General features: G+C 37.7%; 2 protein-coding genes across 3 annotated transcripts in view; one reads left to right on the top strand and one right to left on the bottom strand.

The window, feature by feature from the left end:
- Positions 1–1158: 1158 nt before the first annotated feature.
- Positions 1159–7011, bottom strand: tk1 (thymidine kinase 1, soluble). Its single transcript, XM_047366072.1, has 7 exons — positions 6810–7011; positions 6656–6687; positions 6049–6162; positions 5022–5115; positions 4127–4216; positions 1528–1647; positions 1159–1387 (listed from the first exon to the last, which is right to left on the bottom strand). Exons 1-7 carry the CDS (start codon positions 6882–6884, stop codon positions 1208–1210), a joined length of 705 nt encoding a protein of 234 aa, XP_047222028.1. The 5' UTR covers positions 6885–7011; the 3' UTR covers positions 1159–1207.
- A 5330-nt stretch (positions 7012–12341) lies between these two features.
- afmid (arylformamidase) overlaps positions 12342–18499 on the top strand; it is a 7168-nt gene continuing 1010 nt past the window's right edge. The window contains exons 1-9 of one of the 2 annotated variants that reach the window (XR_007038158.1): positions 12342–12539; positions 14850–14954; positions 15030–15078; positions 15153–15238; positions 15329–15401; positions 15496–15593; positions 15714–15792; positions 17334–17489; positions 17719–17823. Coding sequence is in view for 1 of the 2 variants with exons in the window: in XM_047364500.1 (XP_047220456.1) it covers positions 12401–12539; positions 14850–14954; positions 15030–15078; positions 15153–15238; positions 15329–15401; positions 15496–15593; positions 15714–15792; positions 17334–17469; positions 17719–17823 (870 nt within the window). In the remaining variant the exon portion in view is untranslated. The remainder of the gene's footprint in view (positions 12540–14849; positions 14955–15029; positions 15079–15152; positions 15239–15328; positions 15402–15495; positions 15594–15713; positions 15793–17333; positions 17490–17718; positions 17824–18499) is intronic. The other variant, XM_047364500.1, reaches the window with a different exon arrangement.

Genomic DNA, 18499 nt, shown 5'->3' with positions numbered 1-18499 from the left:
TGCCCATCCCTCGCATATTGCTGTGCACTGCCGGTCAGATGGCTAAAAGAAGGTTACTATGCGTTTCTTTCACAATAAAGACAAGATTTGCTTGGTTGTTAATGGTTGCAAAAGCATAGTGCAGAAACTAAAGTAGCACCAGCTATCCCCCATTTTATAACCGTAGCTGAAAAGTAAAGAGGACAGTTCTGTAGAGCACCAGACCGCAGGCTCGTTCCACCAGCTTGACTAATTAACCAGCAAATACCAGGTTATTATACTGATATTCTGTTTTAAATGACAGTGAATAGATCACACACTTATATTTCTATTCAGTTATATCGTGAGAATCTCAATTGCTGTATCATTGCTTCAGGCGTTATGGAGTACTTTCTTCTCTCTGGGTATTTTTTTTAACCCATTTTAAAAAATGTATACCAATTCACTATCACTTTATGGAAGATATTTCTACTCTAGACAGACTTTAAATGCAGGCTTTGTAAAAACAAGAGTGAGGAGGAAGATGAATGGATGAAAAAATTACATAAGATACAATGCAAAATAAAGTTTAAAAACAAAAAGGATGAATGCAACATTTTTTCTTTGACAAGAAAAAATGTCTGAAAATCCAAGTATTTTTTTTCCACACTTTGACATACAAATTACCTAAACTAAAGTCCAAACTACTTTAGACCCTGCTTACTGTGGTATGGTGGCTCGCCAGGATTTAAGCCAGTTATTTTTATCCTCACTTTGCTGTGTTGGGGAGTTTGATTACACATCTCAGGGTAGAGAGAGGTTAAAATGAAGGTAGAATGTCCTGGAGTTTCCTACTGAGATATAAACAATAAGTCAGTCCTGATTTTATTATATCATTTCTGACCTGGAACACAAAGTAAAACACCAGTATTTTGGATTGACAGTAAAGTTTGCATTTTACTTTAAGATAATTTAACATTTTAAAATCTGACAAGGCAATACTACAGATGTCAAAACTAAACAAAAAGGTACAGATGTTATAAAACAGTAAACTGTTATGATTCCCTGTATTTAAAGCTACTAGTAAGTGCTTAATGTATTCAAGTATACAAAATATAACCAAACCAAAAGGATTCAATCAAAATATTTAGTCACTATACTAATTCATTGCAAAAGGCCTTAGATAAAAGTACTACACACTGCTCACAAAATTGATTTTAATAACTGATGCATTAAGTCTTGATTCCCCTCAAAGGTGCAGAGGAGAGAAAAGTTTCCGGGGAACGTTGGGGTCGGTGGGTTTTCCCGTCAGGACATGTTGGGGAGTTTCATTCCTGCAAGAGGAACTGTTCTCTTTGTCAACTCCCAGACCTCCATAACACTTTCTGCACACTGCCTGGTACTTGTCAGCACCACCAATCACTTCCACCTGTAGAGGAGAAACAAATCCATTTGGGTTTGATGATTAAATTTAATTTTATGTTCCATTTAAGCACGAAAACTCTTCATCTATCACTTGTCTTTATTCAGTGCATTCACCTTCAGAATGTGTTTGTGTGACTTCCTCACCTCTTTCTCGGTTCCTATCCTCTTGGTGTAGGCCGCTTCTTTGTAGCACTGCATGCAGACGGCGTGGAGCTTCACCACGCTCTCTGCCAGCGGAACCAGGTTCAGGATGTTCCCAAAAGGCTAAAAGAACATGCAAATCGGATCAAACATGTCAAAGATGGTCAATGTGAAAGTCAAAATTTTAGAAGCCCTTACCGAAGAAACATAGAACTTCTACCTGACCATCCCTACTACTACCTTTACTGGCACTATTATGACAAAGAAAAATAAAAGAGTACATGTTTTTCCATAGAATGTACTCCTAGGTCAGTGCTTCTGTGATTAACTCTCTTTCTAATAAGAATCCATTAATGTAGCTTTTGCTTCCAAGAACTGTGTACTCTTTGCATTTAATTCCAACAGAAAATACTCCTCACTCAGTGATGAAACATGATTAAACATGTTTAAACACTGAGTGATGAAACATAATTAAACATGTTTAAACACTGAGTGATGAAACATGATTAAACATGTTTAAACACTGAGTGATGAAACATGATTAAACACTGAGTGATGAAACATGATTAAACACATGATTAATCATGTTTCATCACTCAGTGTTTAATCATGTTTCATCACTCAGTGTTTAAACATGTTTAATTATGTTTCATCACTCAGTGATGAAACATGATTAAACACATGTTTAATCATGTTTCATCACTCAGTGTTTAATCATGTTTCATCACTCAGTGTTTAAACATGTTTAATTATGTTTCATCACTCAGTGATGAAACATGATTAAACACATGTTTAATCATGTTTCATCACTCAGTGTTTAAACATGTTTAATTATGTTTCATCACTCAGTGTTTAAACATGTTTAATTATGTTTCATCACTCAGTGTTTAAACATGTTTAAACACATGTTTAAACACTGAGTGATGAAACATGATTAAACACATGTTTAATCATGTTTCATCACTCAGTGTTTAAACATGTTTCATCACTCAGTGTTTAAACATGTTTCATCACTCAGTGTTTAAACATGTTTAATCATGTTTCATCACTCAGTGTTTAAACATGTTTAATCATGTTTCATCACTCAGTGTTTAAACATGTTTAATCATGTTTCATCACTCAGTGTTTAAACATGTTTAATCATGTTTCATCACTCAGTGTTTAAACATGTTTAAACACATGTTTAAACACTGAGTGATGAAACATGATTAAACACATGTTTAATCATGTTTCATCACTCAGTGTTTAAACATGTTTAATCATGTTTAAACACTCAGTGATGAAACATGATTAAACATGTGTTTAATCATGTTTCATCACTCAGTGTTTAAACATGTTTAATCATGTTTAAACACTGAGTGATGAAACATGATTAAACATGTGTTTAATCATGTTTCATCACTCAGTGTTTAAACATGTTTAATCATGTTTAAACACTCAGTGATGAAACATGATTAAACATGTGTTTAATCATGTTTCATCACTCAGTGTTTAAACATGTTTCATCACTCAGTGTTTAAACATGTTTAATCATGTTTCATCACTCAGTGTTTAAACATGTTTAATCATGTTTCATCACTCAGTGTTTAAACATGTTTAATCATGTTTCATCACTCAGTGTTTAAACATGTTTAATCATGTTTAAACACTCAGTGATGAAACATGTTTAAACACTGAGTGATGAAACATGATTAAACACTGAGTGATGAAACATGATTAAACATGTGTTTAATCATGTTTAATCATGTTTCATCACTCAGTGTTTAATCATGTTTAAACACTCAGTGATGAAACATAATTAAACATGTTCATCATCGAACAAACAAAGACATAGAACATACTTTTAAACAAGGATTTCTGAGTTTAACTGTGTCCATTTTATGGACAAAGCCATTATTACTGCTATGAAGTTGATGTACTCTCTGTTTTTGTTTCCAACAGAAAGTAGTCCTTGCTCAGTGCTTTTGTTTATAGCCTTCTTTTCTAAACTATTAATGTCAGTATGTATCAATTCAAAGATTAAACAAATTCTGGGACGTAATACTTGGTAAATTTCCAATTAAACAAGAACCACAGAATGATTAGTCTTTGATGTGTATAGATTTTAGTAGGAGCGTCTAAGAAATCAAAAGTCAACATTTTAACTACATGAGAACAAATACTGACTGCTAAAGAAGAAAACAAACCTGACTGCATAACTTGACTACAAAAACCCAAATAAAAGACAAGTATGAGAAATAAATATTTATAGGCATGAGGACATAGATTCAGGACTGAAAAACCTGGACGTTCAGGTTGATAAATTTCTGATTAATCTTCATGCATAATTACTATTTTGTTAGTTAAACCAAGAGAACGAAAGCCAGGAAAACAGGAATACTAAAGACAACAGAAAAACATGACATAGCACTAAAAGAATGACGACTTAATTGCATTACATCCACAAAAGACACCATTGTGTGTGGAATAATGAGAGCACGCAATCATCTGCTGTTCCTGCTGATTGTTTGGGTTTTCCCAAAAGAAATGTGTTCATTGTGTGGGACGTTTTATGACATATGTTCTCACAGTGCTGCTCAGTTTGAGACAGCACGACACCGACCTTCCTCTGGAAGGTTCCATCCAAGGCAGCTACGATGACCGTCTTCCCTAAATTGGCCATCTCCTCACAAAACTCCACGGTGTCTGGAAACTAAATAGAGGAAACACAATGATTAGATTGTTTCTCTCATACACAGGGAATCTGAAACCTTGTACTGCTTGTGACAAATATAGTGGTTATAACAGAGATGCAATAAAACAAGAAAGTTTGACCATAGAAAGTTCTTCTGGTTTGGTGCTGCTATGCTCTCCTTTCTGGATGAAGCTGTTGCTGCCATTAACTATCTGTAGTGTTTTTTTATTTTGAGAAGTCTCCGTCTAGCATCAAGATCGCGATATACTTGAGCCTCTCATCTTCTTGTCCATCTCTGCCTTGTGGCTACAAATCACATTTCACCACACAATGATTCTTGATGCTGATATCACAATGTCCCACTGGAAAACTGCCCCACTCTTCTTTGCAAAATTGTTATAGCTCAGCCACATTGGAGGGTTTGACGCCATGCCACAGCATCTCAATTGGATTTAAGTCTGTCCTTCACAACTAGGCCAGTCCTAAGAGATAAGAATTTATGGTTTTATTGATTAAATAAGGTTGTCTAGGTCCTGAAGAAGTAACAGAGCCCCAGATCACCACTACCACTACCATGTTTGCACATCAGTGTGCTGTTCTTTATCTTAAAGATAGCTGTTTTAGTTGTTCACAGAAGATCTTCCAAAGGAATTTCCTCTTGTGTCTCGTCAATCGACAGACAAGATGCTTTTTTTTCCCCCAAGTGCTAGATGTTGGTTATCTGGGGCAAGAACACAGTTTGATAACAATGGCTCTGATTCTTCTAAAGGTGACTGAAGGTTTAAACTGAATAGTCAAAGAGATAATTTGCACATAAACTTACAAACTGTCCTTCATCAATTCCAATGACGCAGGCTTTCAGAGCAACGGATCGAACATCTCCCAGACAGGTGGCAGGCACGGCCTCCATGGTGTTTCTGCAACAGCAAGATACAAAAAATATATATATATATTTTTAACCTCTTTAAATACAATTTGATAAATTAAGCTGTAGTAAAAGTTATGTGGTAAAAGAAATATCCATAGTTATGTAGTGGTATCTTAGTAAAAAGATTGCCTTGTGTTACCTAAACCAGAACAATTATTTAAATTAAATAGTGAAGTTCATATTAATTTGATGTGGTTTGTCCATAATACATTTATTTTGTCACTCATTACTAGAGATGCACCAATCAATTGGCTAGGGATCTGAATCAGGAGCTTGTACTTTGATGCCTCTTAATTGACTTTAATAAAAATCAAATACAATAGGTAAATATATTAGGAACATATATGTTTATGCATGAGTTAAAACTGGATTAGGCAGGCCAGACCTTAACAAAAACCAGATAGTGTATCAGCCAAGGAAAGCCTGATTACTGCATCTCTGATTTTGATTTGCATTTGACGTGCGGTGGGTTATGCAAATATGGACTTTTAATAACATATCCAAATGTAACATTTGCAAAATGGGGGAATTTTTCTAAAAGTTGTGGTAATGAGGTTCGACAAGAAAAGCTCCATATGCTGAGGAATATCACCACCAGGGGTCAGCTTATGGTCAGTTATCACAGCTCAGCCTTAACACAATTTCCATCAGCAGCCAGTGATTTCTGAGGTTTAAACTGTATGCCTGAAACTCTCATTTTAAATATAACAACAATAATAATAATAATTAATGCACTCTTTGTACGTTATTAACAGTACCAAACATGAGTTTTAGCATGCTTAATCCCTGTATGGTTGTAATTTAGTGTATTCTTTTCTTTATTTTAGTTGTGCACAAAAGAAATGTTATATCTTCTTTACACCAAGTTTTATATACATATATAAAAATATATAAAAAAAGACGATTAGAAACAGAAGCTTACTTGTCATGTGTGGCCATACCAGAGTCAGAATACCGGATGTCTTTGGCATATTTAATCACCAAACATTTGTACTGGGCCACCTGGAAACGGCGCACTCTTCTCATCAGCTCAGTGCTGCAAAAATAACAAAATAAACAATAATCTGACAGAGACAACTGGGGAATTTTTCACATAAAGACATAATCATGCAGCACAATCATTCGTCAGATGACTTTGATTCTACTGTATTATAATTATGATAGAATTGAATGATTGTGTTAGAAACTGAATTGAATAAGGACTAAAGTATCTTGAGATGACATCTGTTGTAAGGTGTTGTAATGAACTTTATTTACACAAAATTTAGAATAAAATCTCAAGTTTCATGTAAAAGCCCTCAAATGTCCCGCAAAGCAACCGTGTGCTTCACACTAGAATGATGTGAATGAATAACAGTTGGGTGAAGAATGCAGAATGGGCGCCATGATGATGTTTACGCGGAAATCGCTACATAGATCGTCTTTAAGTCTTTATTTGAGCACTAAGGATGAGTAAAACTGATAAGGTCCATCAATTAAAGCAATAAAAACATGCAGTTTGTAGCAAAAGTTGTGTATGAATAACTCACCTTTTGCCTGAAAACATCGGTCCAAATATAATCTAAAAAAAGAAAAATGCCGGAATTATTAGTCTGAGGAAGAGGCTGAGTTTCATTTAAACGTACAGCTCAGTTTATACTCATTTTATGATTTATATTTTAGATTTCTCCCGCTGCTACTAACCTGAATCTGTCCCCGGGATTTCCTCGGCGAGTTTTGTAGCCTTATTGGACAAACAGGCGAATCTAAGAAGTCCATAGTGATTTAAATAAACGCGTAATAGTATATTACAATAAATACAAGATAAAATAAAAAACAAACAAGGCAGCCTAGAGCTGCTAACAAAGGCTGTGCATGAAAACTTTGAATACGGCGCGCGGAAGTCAGCAGATATATTTAACAACTCCACCAATCGCCTTAACGTCACGTGCCACTACCGACCAATCGGTTTTGACTCTGTGCTACCGTAGGGCGCGCTGCCGCCACTACTGACCAATCAAATCATAAAGCGCCGTCACTCCGTCTGCGTTCTCTCAATGCTCTTTATGGACTTTTTTTTTTCTGTGGTGGGAATCGTTTCCGAGTTCCGGTTTATTTGACACACTTCACCCAAAATAATCGGATCTTTTCCGCTCTCGAATGAACTCTTATTTCTGCTGTTGGTGCTGTTCTTAGATAGATCAGTGGCTTTTACTTTATTAATCTTAGAGAATAATCACTTCACTGCAGCAGCGAGCAGTCCTTACAAACAAAAAACAGCTAAAAAGGTGAAATAAAATGAGAACTTTTAAATAGTGTCTATGACAGAAACAGTTAAAATAGCACACATGAAGTAATCAAGCAATAGTGAGATAATATCTGTATTCTAACAATCTAAAGCTTTATAGGGAATTTATGTAAACAGCTTATAATTTTTGGGTTGTTCATAAACAGTATTTAACAGGCTATAGAAACAGAATGAGTAATTAGTTGATTACTAAACAATATGTACAGATGTGAAGCACAGCGGATGTTACATCTGTTGAATAGCTTTTTGGTGGGAAGGATAAAAGCCTTCTAAATTGTGGACCACTATGTTAATATATTTTAAATCAAATCAATCTCCTTATTTTTTTCCCCAATCAAAAAAAGAAAAAAAAAACATCTTTCTGAACAGTAATTATTTTATTTCAAAAGTGGGCTCTAAATGTATTCTTCATACCAGGAATGAGAGAAATATATTATTAAAACAAAATTTCTTCTAAGAATCATAATATGAACACTTCACTTGGAAATGTGTTTGGATTGCCCTGAGGGGCTAGATGAAGCAGGAGGATTGAGGCAGAGATAAGGTTCAGACCAACCAGGTGCTTCTTCACCAACATTTAGCAGGTATACAAACAGGTAAAAACCCTGTTCAGCAGGTCAAATAAGGTGTCAGCAGCAGCACCCAAGGATCTTAACAGGCAGCCTTTTGTGATCTAAACAACAAACTATATTCACTAACAAATATCTACATAATGACTAAAACATCCACATACTTTATTTAACAAATACTAACCCTGACAAATATCTAAAAAACATATTTCAATGTCTGGATTAAAATCTATACTATAAAACCCAAAAGTCACAGTTTACTTTACCCCTTTCTGAATCAAAAAGCGGACTCCTCCAGAACCTTTAAAAAGTGCTCAGGCCCCTGGGGAATGTTTTAGCCTGAAGACCCTGCAGAGACAGAGGTAAGTCATCTGAATAACAAATACTATAATGCATTTTGCTTTGCTTTGTCAATAAGCTTAAAAGCAACAATCCACACCAATTATTTTAGTGTTGGAAACAACAAAAAAAGACAAATACACAGACAACAAACAGAAGGGTTAGGGTGAGTTTATACATTGCCTTGCATCAGTTCTCATACTTCTTAAAATTCACACATCTTGTCACATTTCAACCACAAACTACAATGAATTTTATTTTATGTGATAGACCAACGCAGCCAAGAGATCCATGCTACCTCTGGAGGAGCTGCAGAGACCCACTGCTCAGGTTTGAAACAACTAGTTTTGTACTTCTTCACTCTGGTCAAAATAGTAATTTTGTAGCTTTTCACAAGCCATTTAGAAGATGCGGCAAACATGGAGAAAGGGGCTCTGGTCAGATGAGACCAAAATTAAATGTTTAAAACTTGTAAACTACATGTCTGCATGTGAAATACTATGTGCGAAAAAACCCCACTTGCACATCAACCTGAAAACATCCTCCCCACTGTGAGACATGGTGTTGGCAGCATCATGCTGTGAACATGGTTTTCTACAGCAGGGACAGTGAAGCTGGTCAGAATTAATGGAAAAATGGGTGGTGTAGGAAAACCTCTTAAAGATTCAAATGATTTATTACTGGTTCAGGAGTTCACCTTGCAGCTGGACAATGAACATACAGCCAGAGGTATGGTGCAATGGCTTAGATGAAGGCATATTCATGTCTTAGAATGGCCCAGTCAAAGTTCACAGTTCAATCTAACTGGACATTTGTGGGAAGAAATGAAAATTGATGTTCACAGACACTCATTATGCAGATTGACTGTGCTTGAGCGTCTCTACAAAAACAAATGGGCAGATACTTGCATGTACAAAACTGGTAGAGACAACCCCCAAATACTTGCAGCTGTAACTCAAGCAAAAGGTGGTTTGACAAATATGAACTCAAGAAGGCTAAATATAAACGCAGGCTGCTCTTTTTACATTTTTGTAAAAACCATGTATCCTGTCCCGTCCACTTCACAACAATCCACTACTTTATCTTTGTCTGTCACATAAAATCCCAACAAAACTCACTGAACTATGTTGTCATAACATGAGTTTAAGGTACTTTCAGTATGCACTGTGTTTAGGCACTCTCAGTTCCTGTAGTACAGCTGTGTGTTGTCTTCAGAGCTGAGGAGAGAACAGAAACCTGCCACAACTGTTTGTTCTGTTTAATTTTCTCTTCGTTGTCCAAAATCCAGCTTCCCCTCAGGCTGTTAAAGCAGAAGGTGTTATGCACTCTGAATGATGTGTTTACATAGTGAGGATAGAAGGGCTAAAGTTCAGATCTTCAGCTAATGGTGGTCCAATCTTTCCTTTCTTAGCAGCAATCTAAACTATTCTGTACAACAAAACGATGCATTGGATGGAAATGAAGAAAGACGTAAGAGTTTACTTTCACTGTTTGGGGTTTAATGTCTGTCCTGGTTGCTGACTGGGCTAGAAGATAAAGAAGATTGTGTAAAACTAGAGGAGTTCAATTCCAAAAAAAAAGTCTGATTTGACATTGTGTTTGGAGTTAATATAAACATAAAGTTTTCATTCTTATTTGAAATCTAAATGACAAAAGGAAAGTAACAGTCTTATGTGTTTTGTTTAGTGCTTTTATTCATTTTAAAACGTTATCAAATTAGACAGCCATGTGACTCTAGGGTTAACATTTTTAAAGTAAACAACAGTAAACAGACCCTTCCCTAAAAAGAAAAAGAAAAAAAATTATATAAAGAAATAGAATAAAATAAATGCATATATTTTATTTTTATACAAGAACTTTAAAAAACATAGTTATTAGGAGCCTCTTTGAAGGGCCTAAAGAGTCATATGTAGCTCGAGAGCCCCAGGTTGCAGACACTTGCAGTTTTTATTGGCTCAGTTGAATCTACAAAAAAATCATATGTAGAAAAAACATAATTTGGGAGACATGAAAGGCATTAAGAAGATATTAAGACATATGAGGAAATTGGATGGGCAGAGGACACAAGAAGTCTATGTATTTTATATGCATGCTTAGTGTTTGCAGGGTGGCTCTGAAGCCTATAGGCAGTGGTCCGTGGGTGAAAGAAAATCAGCAGAATATATCTGCATTGGACACACAATAAAAGGCATGTCTCTCAAGAAAATTTAGCAGGTAGCTGTTTGGCAATTATTATTTTGGTACTAAGAAATCTTATGCAAGCCAGACATCGTGACTGTTGTGACAGGCTGCTAGTACAAAATGTCTAAAGTTCTGAGTTACAATTGTCTCTTTGATGGCTATTCTGTTATGTCTCAACACAAAACGGATTTATTCTTTGTTTAACAGCTTTTCTGCTTGAATGACTAACCGATCAGAGATAAATGGGTTAAGAAAAAAAAAAACCTTCCTGCTATGAGGTAAGGTACAATGACTAGATAATAACTGAAAAGACTACATAAAAAGGGAAAAGCATTTATGCAGCATTAGATCTTTCAGCCGGATGTTTCCATGGCTTATTGAATTTCAGTAAAAAGTACTTCATGCACTTCAACATGCTTTTACAGACAAATACATGAAGCTTATGCAAAGGTGCAAAGAGTCCTCAATGGCAATAAGATCTGATGAGTTTTCTGGCCAAGGAACCAAAGGTTCAGTGTTTTGAACCCGAGTCAACTGGTTATGACTGTTGCCTTGTGACATGAAGCTTGATCACACTGGAATTCATTATTGTTCATCACCAAACTGCTCCTGGATTGTGGGACAACGTTTCTGCTTCACTGTGGGAATGACACAGGACTCATGGTATCATGTCATTTTTTTTCTATGGACAGTCCTCTTTCAAAATGTCCCAAGCAGTCTGAGAAAATAGCTTTTTCCCATTCCTCTACAGTACAATCCTGGTACTTCCACCAAAACATTACTCATTCATGAGCAGGTTCTGCACTGGTGGCCACAAGATCCTCTTTAGGAGGCAGTCCTGGCATTTGCTGGACTTTCTTTAGTGCCCTGAAGCATTCTTCACAGCAGTTGAACCTCTCACACTGAAGTTCTTGACAATGTGATAAATGTTTGCTTTGGGTACTGTTTTAGTTGCCTGTGAAGCCTTTTTGATGCAAAGAAATAAGGAATGTGTTTCCTCTGAGGCAATCGTTGTTCCAAAGAGAAGAATTGTTTTGAGCACCTTTAAAGCAACTATTCTACTATTCTACTCTAATCTAGTGAGTAAAACAGAGTGATATCAGCTTTGCTGCCCCAATTAATGATAATATTATTGAAAGGGGCTGCACGGTGGCGCAGTTGGTAGCACTGTTGCCTTGCAGCAAGAAGGTCCTGGGTTCAATTCCCGGCCTGGGGTCTTTCTGCATGGAATTTGCATGTTCTCCCCGTGCATGCGTGGGTTCTCACCGGGTACTCCGGCTTCCTCCCACAGTCCAAAGACATGCCTGTTAGGTTAATTGGTAACTCTAAATTGTCCTTAGGTGTATGAATGAGTGTGTGCATGTTTGTTTGTGTGTTGCCCTGTGATGGACTGGCGACCTGTCCAGGGTGTACCCTGCCTCTCGCCCATAGACTGCTGGAGATAGGCACCAGCTCCCCCGCGACCCACTATGGAATAAGCGGTAGAAAATGACTGACTGACATTATTGAAAGGATAATTTATTGGCAAGACTAAAGCAACATGCTAATAAGGTTTGTGTGAATATGTTCACTTTCATAACTTTGGAAATAATTACACTTCATCTATTTGCTCCTTTTCACAGTGAAGACCCGATGCCCATTGCAGACCAACAAAAAGTACAAAGATAAATAAATATGAGAACAAGATTATTATAAATCTCAGAACTTTTGGCCATAACTGTGTATTTGTATATAGTTCTATTATCATTATTATTATTATTATTATTATTATTATTGTTGTTTTGGTTGTTGTTATCTAGGAGAGCTGAAACACTGAAACATGCAGTTCACCAGAGGTCTCAGCAGAGGGCGCTGTCTGCTGTGTTTATTCCTCCCTGCCTGGTGGTGAGCCAGCTTACATGGCGGCAGCGGGGTGGCTCATACCTGTGTCTGTTTCTGTCAAACAGGAGCTGGAGAAGCAGTACTCACCCAGCAGGTGGTCCCACAGGATGGCGGCAGACGACGTGATCAAGGCCCACGTCAAGGCTCTGAAGGAAGGTCGGTTTGTTTGGAGGCGACGCGCTAATGTAAAGCAGAGTCAGGTAGTCAGGCCGAGGCTACGGGAGGACCGGTGTTGTGCTTAATGTTGTCCGTCAATTTCGACGGCCTTTCGGTTAGTTATGAATGAATTTGGAAGCTTGGAGCTCGGTATGTTTTTAGACAATGAATGTGCTTATGTTGGTTTCCTGTTGAGAAAAAGCTGGGCCTGTTTAGCCACACTTGTTGAGGTTTGGTCGCTCACAAATCACACAGGTGGGAATTAACTCTTAATTCTGTTGGGGTTCAAAAGATTCCTGTAAGATCATTAACTAGAGATCTGACAGGAAGTGATAGGACGGTCAGACAAAGAGGAAAATACTTGTTGAACAACTATAATGTTCAACAAATTGCAAAACTTTTTTTGCACAGAATTGTTTCAATCTGTGACAGAAAGAAATGCACAGCTCCACTAATGATAAGTACATTAATTTACCGGTAGATCTTGTGAAAAGGTTCAGTATTTTTTGTCACCCATTTCAGAAAGTGAAACTCATATTTTATATAGATTAATTAGATATAGAGTTAAATATTGCAATCCCCTGTTTCTTGTAATTTTAATAATTATAGCTTACAGATAATAAAACGCCAATATTCAGTGCCTCAAATAATTAGAATATTGTAAAAAAGTTAAATATTGGAAACTCATGGTGTCACACGCTGATGATTTAGCACAGTAAACCAGCAAAGGTTTTTTGAGCCTCTAAATGGTCTCTCAGTCTTGGTCAGTAGGTTACACAATCATGGGGAAGACTGCTGACTGGACAGATGTCATTGATATTGTCATTCATACCCCACACAAGGAGGATAAGCCACAAAAGGTCATCGCTAATGAACCCAGTTATTCACAGTCATGTATCCAAACATATTCATAGAACATTGAGTGGAAGGAAAAAGTGTGGTAGGAAAAGGTGCACCAGAAAAAGCGATACATGCAGCATTGTGAGGACTGCAAACAAAATCCATTCAAGAATTCAGGGGGCCACTTCCAAAGGAGTGGATTGAGGCTGATCTCAGCGCATCAAGAGTCAATACGCACAGATGAATCCTACACAGGGGCTACAAGCATCTTACCTGTGCTAAGGAAATGAAAGAACCGAACTGTTGCTCAGTGGCTCAGCGTTCTCTTTTCAGATGAAAGTAGAGTTAGCATTTTATTTTAAAAATGATGATCCCAGAGTCTGGAGGAAGAGTGGAGAAGTACAGAAATCATGTTGTTTGAAGTCCAGTGTGAAGTTTCCACAGTCAGTGATGGTTTCGGGTGCCATGTAACATGCTGATATTGGTCCACTGTGTTTTCTAAAGATCAATGTCAATGAGGTCATCTACCAGGACATTTTAGAGCACTTCATGCTTCCTTCTGGTGACAAGCTTTATGGAGATGCTAATTTCATTTACCAGCAGGACTTAACCCCTGTCCACACTGCCAAAGGTACCAAAAGCTGGTTCTATGAGCCTGGTGTTCCTGGGCTTGAAAACTGGCCTAACTGAACCCCACAGAATCTATGGAGGATTGTCAAAAGAAAGATGAGAGACACCAGATTCAACAATGCAGATGACCTTAAGGACGCTATTAAAGCAACATGGACTTCCACTACACCTCAGCAGAACCTCAGGCAGAAAGCCTCTATGCCACGCTGCATTGATGCAGTAACTCATGCAGAAGGAGCCCCAACCAAGTATATGCATAGAAATAAACAAACTTTTCAGAAGTCTGGCCATTTCTATTTAAAATGTCATTTTTATTGATCTTATTCTAATTTTCCAAGACACAGAATTTTGGCTTTTTTATTATCCGTAAGTCATAATCATCAATATTACAAAACATAAAGGCTTGAAATATGTCACTGTGTTATTAATCTATGTAACACCAGTTTCAGTTTCTGAAATGAGTGACAAAAAATATCGAGATTTTTCATTATATTGTTATTTTTTTTCAGATGAACCTCTAAAAGGAGATGCTACATGATTGGCTTCCTTGATGCCTAAATAAAGTTTAGGCAGGTTCAGGAGGGAAACCCACACCTCTCTCTCCAGCTCCTTTACAAGGCGTTCCCAGGCCATGATTGAAATATTGTGTCATTTTAGGGCCAGGGTGCTGAAATGTGGTGCCGTGGCTGCCTTTAGTGGTACTCGGGAGAGATGTGCAGGGGAAATGCAAGCAAAATGAAGCTCCAGAGGCTGTTTATGTTGTGTTACCAGATTTCACATCCTTTTTTTTTTTTTCTTTTGATCACCTGTGGCATGACGGCGCTTTGATTCTTTTCTCAGGTACGGAGCAAGCCCGTAGCCTGGCTCAAACTCTAATCAACGTACCGTACGGGGACGGAGATGGAGAGAAACTAGACGTGTACATCCCCAGGACCGACTCTTTGGGTACGAAGCTATGTTTCAGATGTCCTGAAAATGCTCCCAGGTAACTAATAACCATCTTCATACCCTCTTTTTCAGATGTCAACCTTGTTATTTACATCCATGGAGGCTACTGGCAGTTCCTCAGGTATTGCTTCTTACTAATCCATTATTTTCTCGTGTAGATTAAGACAACACGTTCATTTAATAAAATCTTTCCAGCAAAGAGGAGTCTGGATTCCTCGCTGTCCCACTCATTGATAAGGATGTGGTCGTGGTTGCCGTTGGTTACACCATTGCCCCCAAAGGTAGAGTCACTCATTTCTGATCTTTAGATGGATGGATGATCTGAGGAGATGAGCTGGAAATGTCAGCTATCTGCTGTGCTTCCTTTTAAGGTGACATGGATCTGATGGTGTCACAGGTTCGCAGGAGCGTTGTGTCTGCCATTCAGCAGTACTCGCACATCAGGTAAAGAATAAAGTTCACCATGGTTGACATCATTTTAATTAAAATCTTCTCTGCTGTTTTTTTTTTTTAATAAGCTCTCTGGTTCTTTATTTAGTGGTCTGTACCTGTGTGGCCACTCTGCAGGGGCTCACCTGGCTGCCATGGTGCTCTCCACCGACTGGTCCCAGTATAGCATCACACCAAATATCAAAGGTGAGACATGGAGTACCTGGCTGCGGTTATCAGTACATTGCAGAAACATATGCTCAGAAATATACAGTTGTGTTTCTGTTTTTTTTATATTTGTTCGTTGTTTTTCTAATTTTCTCTAAGGTGCTTTTCTTGTCAGTGGCATATTTGATCTGCTGCCCATCCTGTCCACATATGTCAACGAGCCTCTGAAGATGACAGAGTAGGTATCACGTATACAGACCTGCCAGACAGTTGCATGCGTTGGACTTGTCTGTTTGGTCAATCTTTCCTGTAGTAATCAGACATTGAAAAAACTCTTACACAAACACAGAACTCTTGTGGGATATTGTTAACATTAAATCTGCTGACAGAGATGGATTTTTGTGGATCAGTAAGCTGGTATTTTCAAACGTATCTGCTAAAAAAAGATTTCAGTCTGTTGGTAAGAGGAAACATGTCTTTCTGTAGTCAACTTTTTTTAATAAAACATTTTCTTTATCGGTATGTAAATAATTCTGAACCATAAATTAGTGTAGTTTACCAGTAAGCAACAAACTTTCATTATTGCTGTCTTTGTTGCGTTGCCTCTTTTATAGTCCAGGCAATTTTAATCTATGGATCCCATGCTGAGTCGATGCATTTCAAATAAGAAACAATCAAATAGTGTCGCAGTTTGGAAGATTTGCACCAACAAGTTATTATGTCAGAGTCTTATCCCTTATCCCCTTAGATCTGGGAATAATTGGTCACTTTTTGACATCCTTTAGTCGTCCAACCGGTTCTGTTTAACTGATTTCTTTCTACAGTTCTGAATCTAATGAGGGATATTAAAAGGAAAATAAACCAAACAAATGTGGCTAATCACTTATAATTAATGACTGTAGATGATGAAAGCAGGAGTGTTTTTGGCTGCTCCCTTATTCAGTGGACGTCAATGCAAGTCAGGACAACGTGCACACAGACTTGGCAGAGTTTCACGCTGCATGCCCTTTCTGGTGCAACAGGGTATCAAACCTGGGTCAAGCACACAGATTTACCCCGCTACACCACGAAGTTACGCTGTAGATACTTAAAGGTTGACTTACGTAGCGTTTTCAGCATGGGTCAACTCGCTTGGAACCACAAGCAAGAAGGTACTAAAAATAGTAACGGTTCCACGTAACGTTACTAATACAAAAGCCTAAAAAGCAAGTAGAGCTGTACCGAATCATGCTGAGTAGGGACTAGTGTTGTCCTCCAGTGGGTCACTTTATATTTACCAGATCTCTCTCTGTTAACTTGAGACAAGTTCCTTTAAGTTTTGGAGTTCCACAAGGATCCATTTTGTGGATGCTTTTATTTGCATTGTGTATTAATGGATAATAAAGCATTTAATTTCCTTGTTACACTTACTAAACATAACGCCGTCCTGAGGACAGAACTCCATATCTGTTATCTATCCTAAACTTTGCTCAAGTGTTGAAATCCTTCCTCTTACTTCATGTTACCATGTTTTCATATTTTACAGTTAAGAAATGCTGTGGCGACTGTATGTTTAACATTTTCTAATCCTTATAACAAGTTAGAGGTATAAAACGTCGATCTGATATTAGATGTTTAGAATTCCTGCGGTGATTCATTTCCTGGCCCTGTCTGTAAATGTGATCGACTAAGATTTAGAGAGCATTGTGTGGGAAGCTGTGGTGGTAAATGTGATTATTTGTGTCTCTGTAATTGTGCTCCGTTGGTGCCAGTCAGAGCCTCATTCCTTTGTGTCTGCAGGGAGGTGGCGGTGAGAAACAGCCCCAGCCAGCTGGTTCCTCAGCTCAAACAGTCCTCCTCGGGCTGTCAGATTGTCGTGGCCGTCGCCCAGAACGACTCGCCAGAGTTTCGCAAGCAGTCAGAGGAATATTACAAAGTTAATAGCCACAGCTAAGAGTAAATGCATGTTTAAGCAGTGCAGGTGGAGCACGGTTTGGCTCTTTAATTAAAGTTTTCTCTGTGATTCAGATCTTGTTGAAAAATGGAAGGATATTTTGCTAATTTAGTTCTGTAAGACCACCTCTACAAATGCATCTTTCTGTCTTGAAAATATCAAGTTGCTATTCTGAAATTAAACCAGACATTTTGCTCGTATCACTAAATTAAATTTTCTATGCTTTTTAAGGCTCTGGAAGCAGCAGGACTGAATGTGACCATGGAAGATGTGGTGAACACAGACCACTTTAGTATCATTGAGCAGCTGGTAGATGCAGACTATCACCTAACCAAGGTACATGCTCCCCCCACTTTCCCCAGAATAATCCTCTTTCTTTGCATTTTGTAAATATCAATGTTTCAACTGGATCTGAACATCTGTAGACTTTATTTCTTTACTCTGTATTGTGGAAAAAAGACAAAATATGAAGCCGCATCGCCATAAAAACATAAACTGCACTGCAGTAGTATTTTGCAGACCTGAAAAAAGCATTTTCAGCCTGATACTTTGAGACTATTGTTTAAACAATAACAACAATGTTTGTGTTGGAACGGCAGGCATTCCTGATAGCAAGGCAGGATTATGTGATATAAAGCTGAATGTCTCATTCATATCCAACTAAACTCCACTCAGGAAGCCTGGCCTTTTTGACTGAAACATCATGATTACTTATGTGTCACCCCGAAGACCTGGTTATGTTTCTACTAACATGGTTACATGCAGTAAGGTGTTAATGGTTCACCCCTCATTTCTCTATATTCTGCTGTCAAGTTTAGTCATCAGCAGTTCTTCAGACTTTCAAAGGGTGTAACCTCACAGCTTCAGTGTGTTTTATTGGGATGTTATGTAACAGACCAACAATGAGTAGCGAGGGAGAGAAAATATGCAAAGAACCTCCAGAAAGCCTGGAGAACCATTGATCAAAAGCACTTTAAGGGATTAAAAGAAAGTCTAATTCACTGGAAGGGAA

Source organism: Girardinichthys multiradiatus, chromosome 5 (genome assembly GCF_021462225.1).
Source record: "Girardinichthys multiradiatus isolate DD_20200921_A chromosome 5, DD_fGirMul_XY1, whole genome shotgun sequence".
NCBI lineage: Eukaryota > Metazoa > Chordata > Actinopteri > Cyprinodontiformes > Goodeidae > Girardinichthys > Girardinichthys multiradiatus.
This window is presented reverse-complemented; position numbering and strand designations above follow the sequence as displayed.

What these genes read in the sequence shown, in the direction of transcription:
- tk1 (XM_047366072.1), bottom strand. Translation starts at nt 6,884, where the DNA reads ATGGACTTCTTAGATTCGCCTGTTTGTCCAATAAGGCTACAAAACTCG. An exon ending in CCGATGTTTTCAGGCAAAAG is followed by an intron (nt 6,163 to 6,655) that starts GTGAGTTATTCA and finishes TTATTTTTGCAG; the next exon opens with CACTGAGCTGATGAGAAGAG. An exon ending in GAATTGATGAAGGACAGTTT is followed by an intron (nt 4,217 to 5,021) that starts GTAAGTTTATGT and finishes TCCTCTATTTAG; the next exon opens with TTTCCAGACACCGTGGAGTT.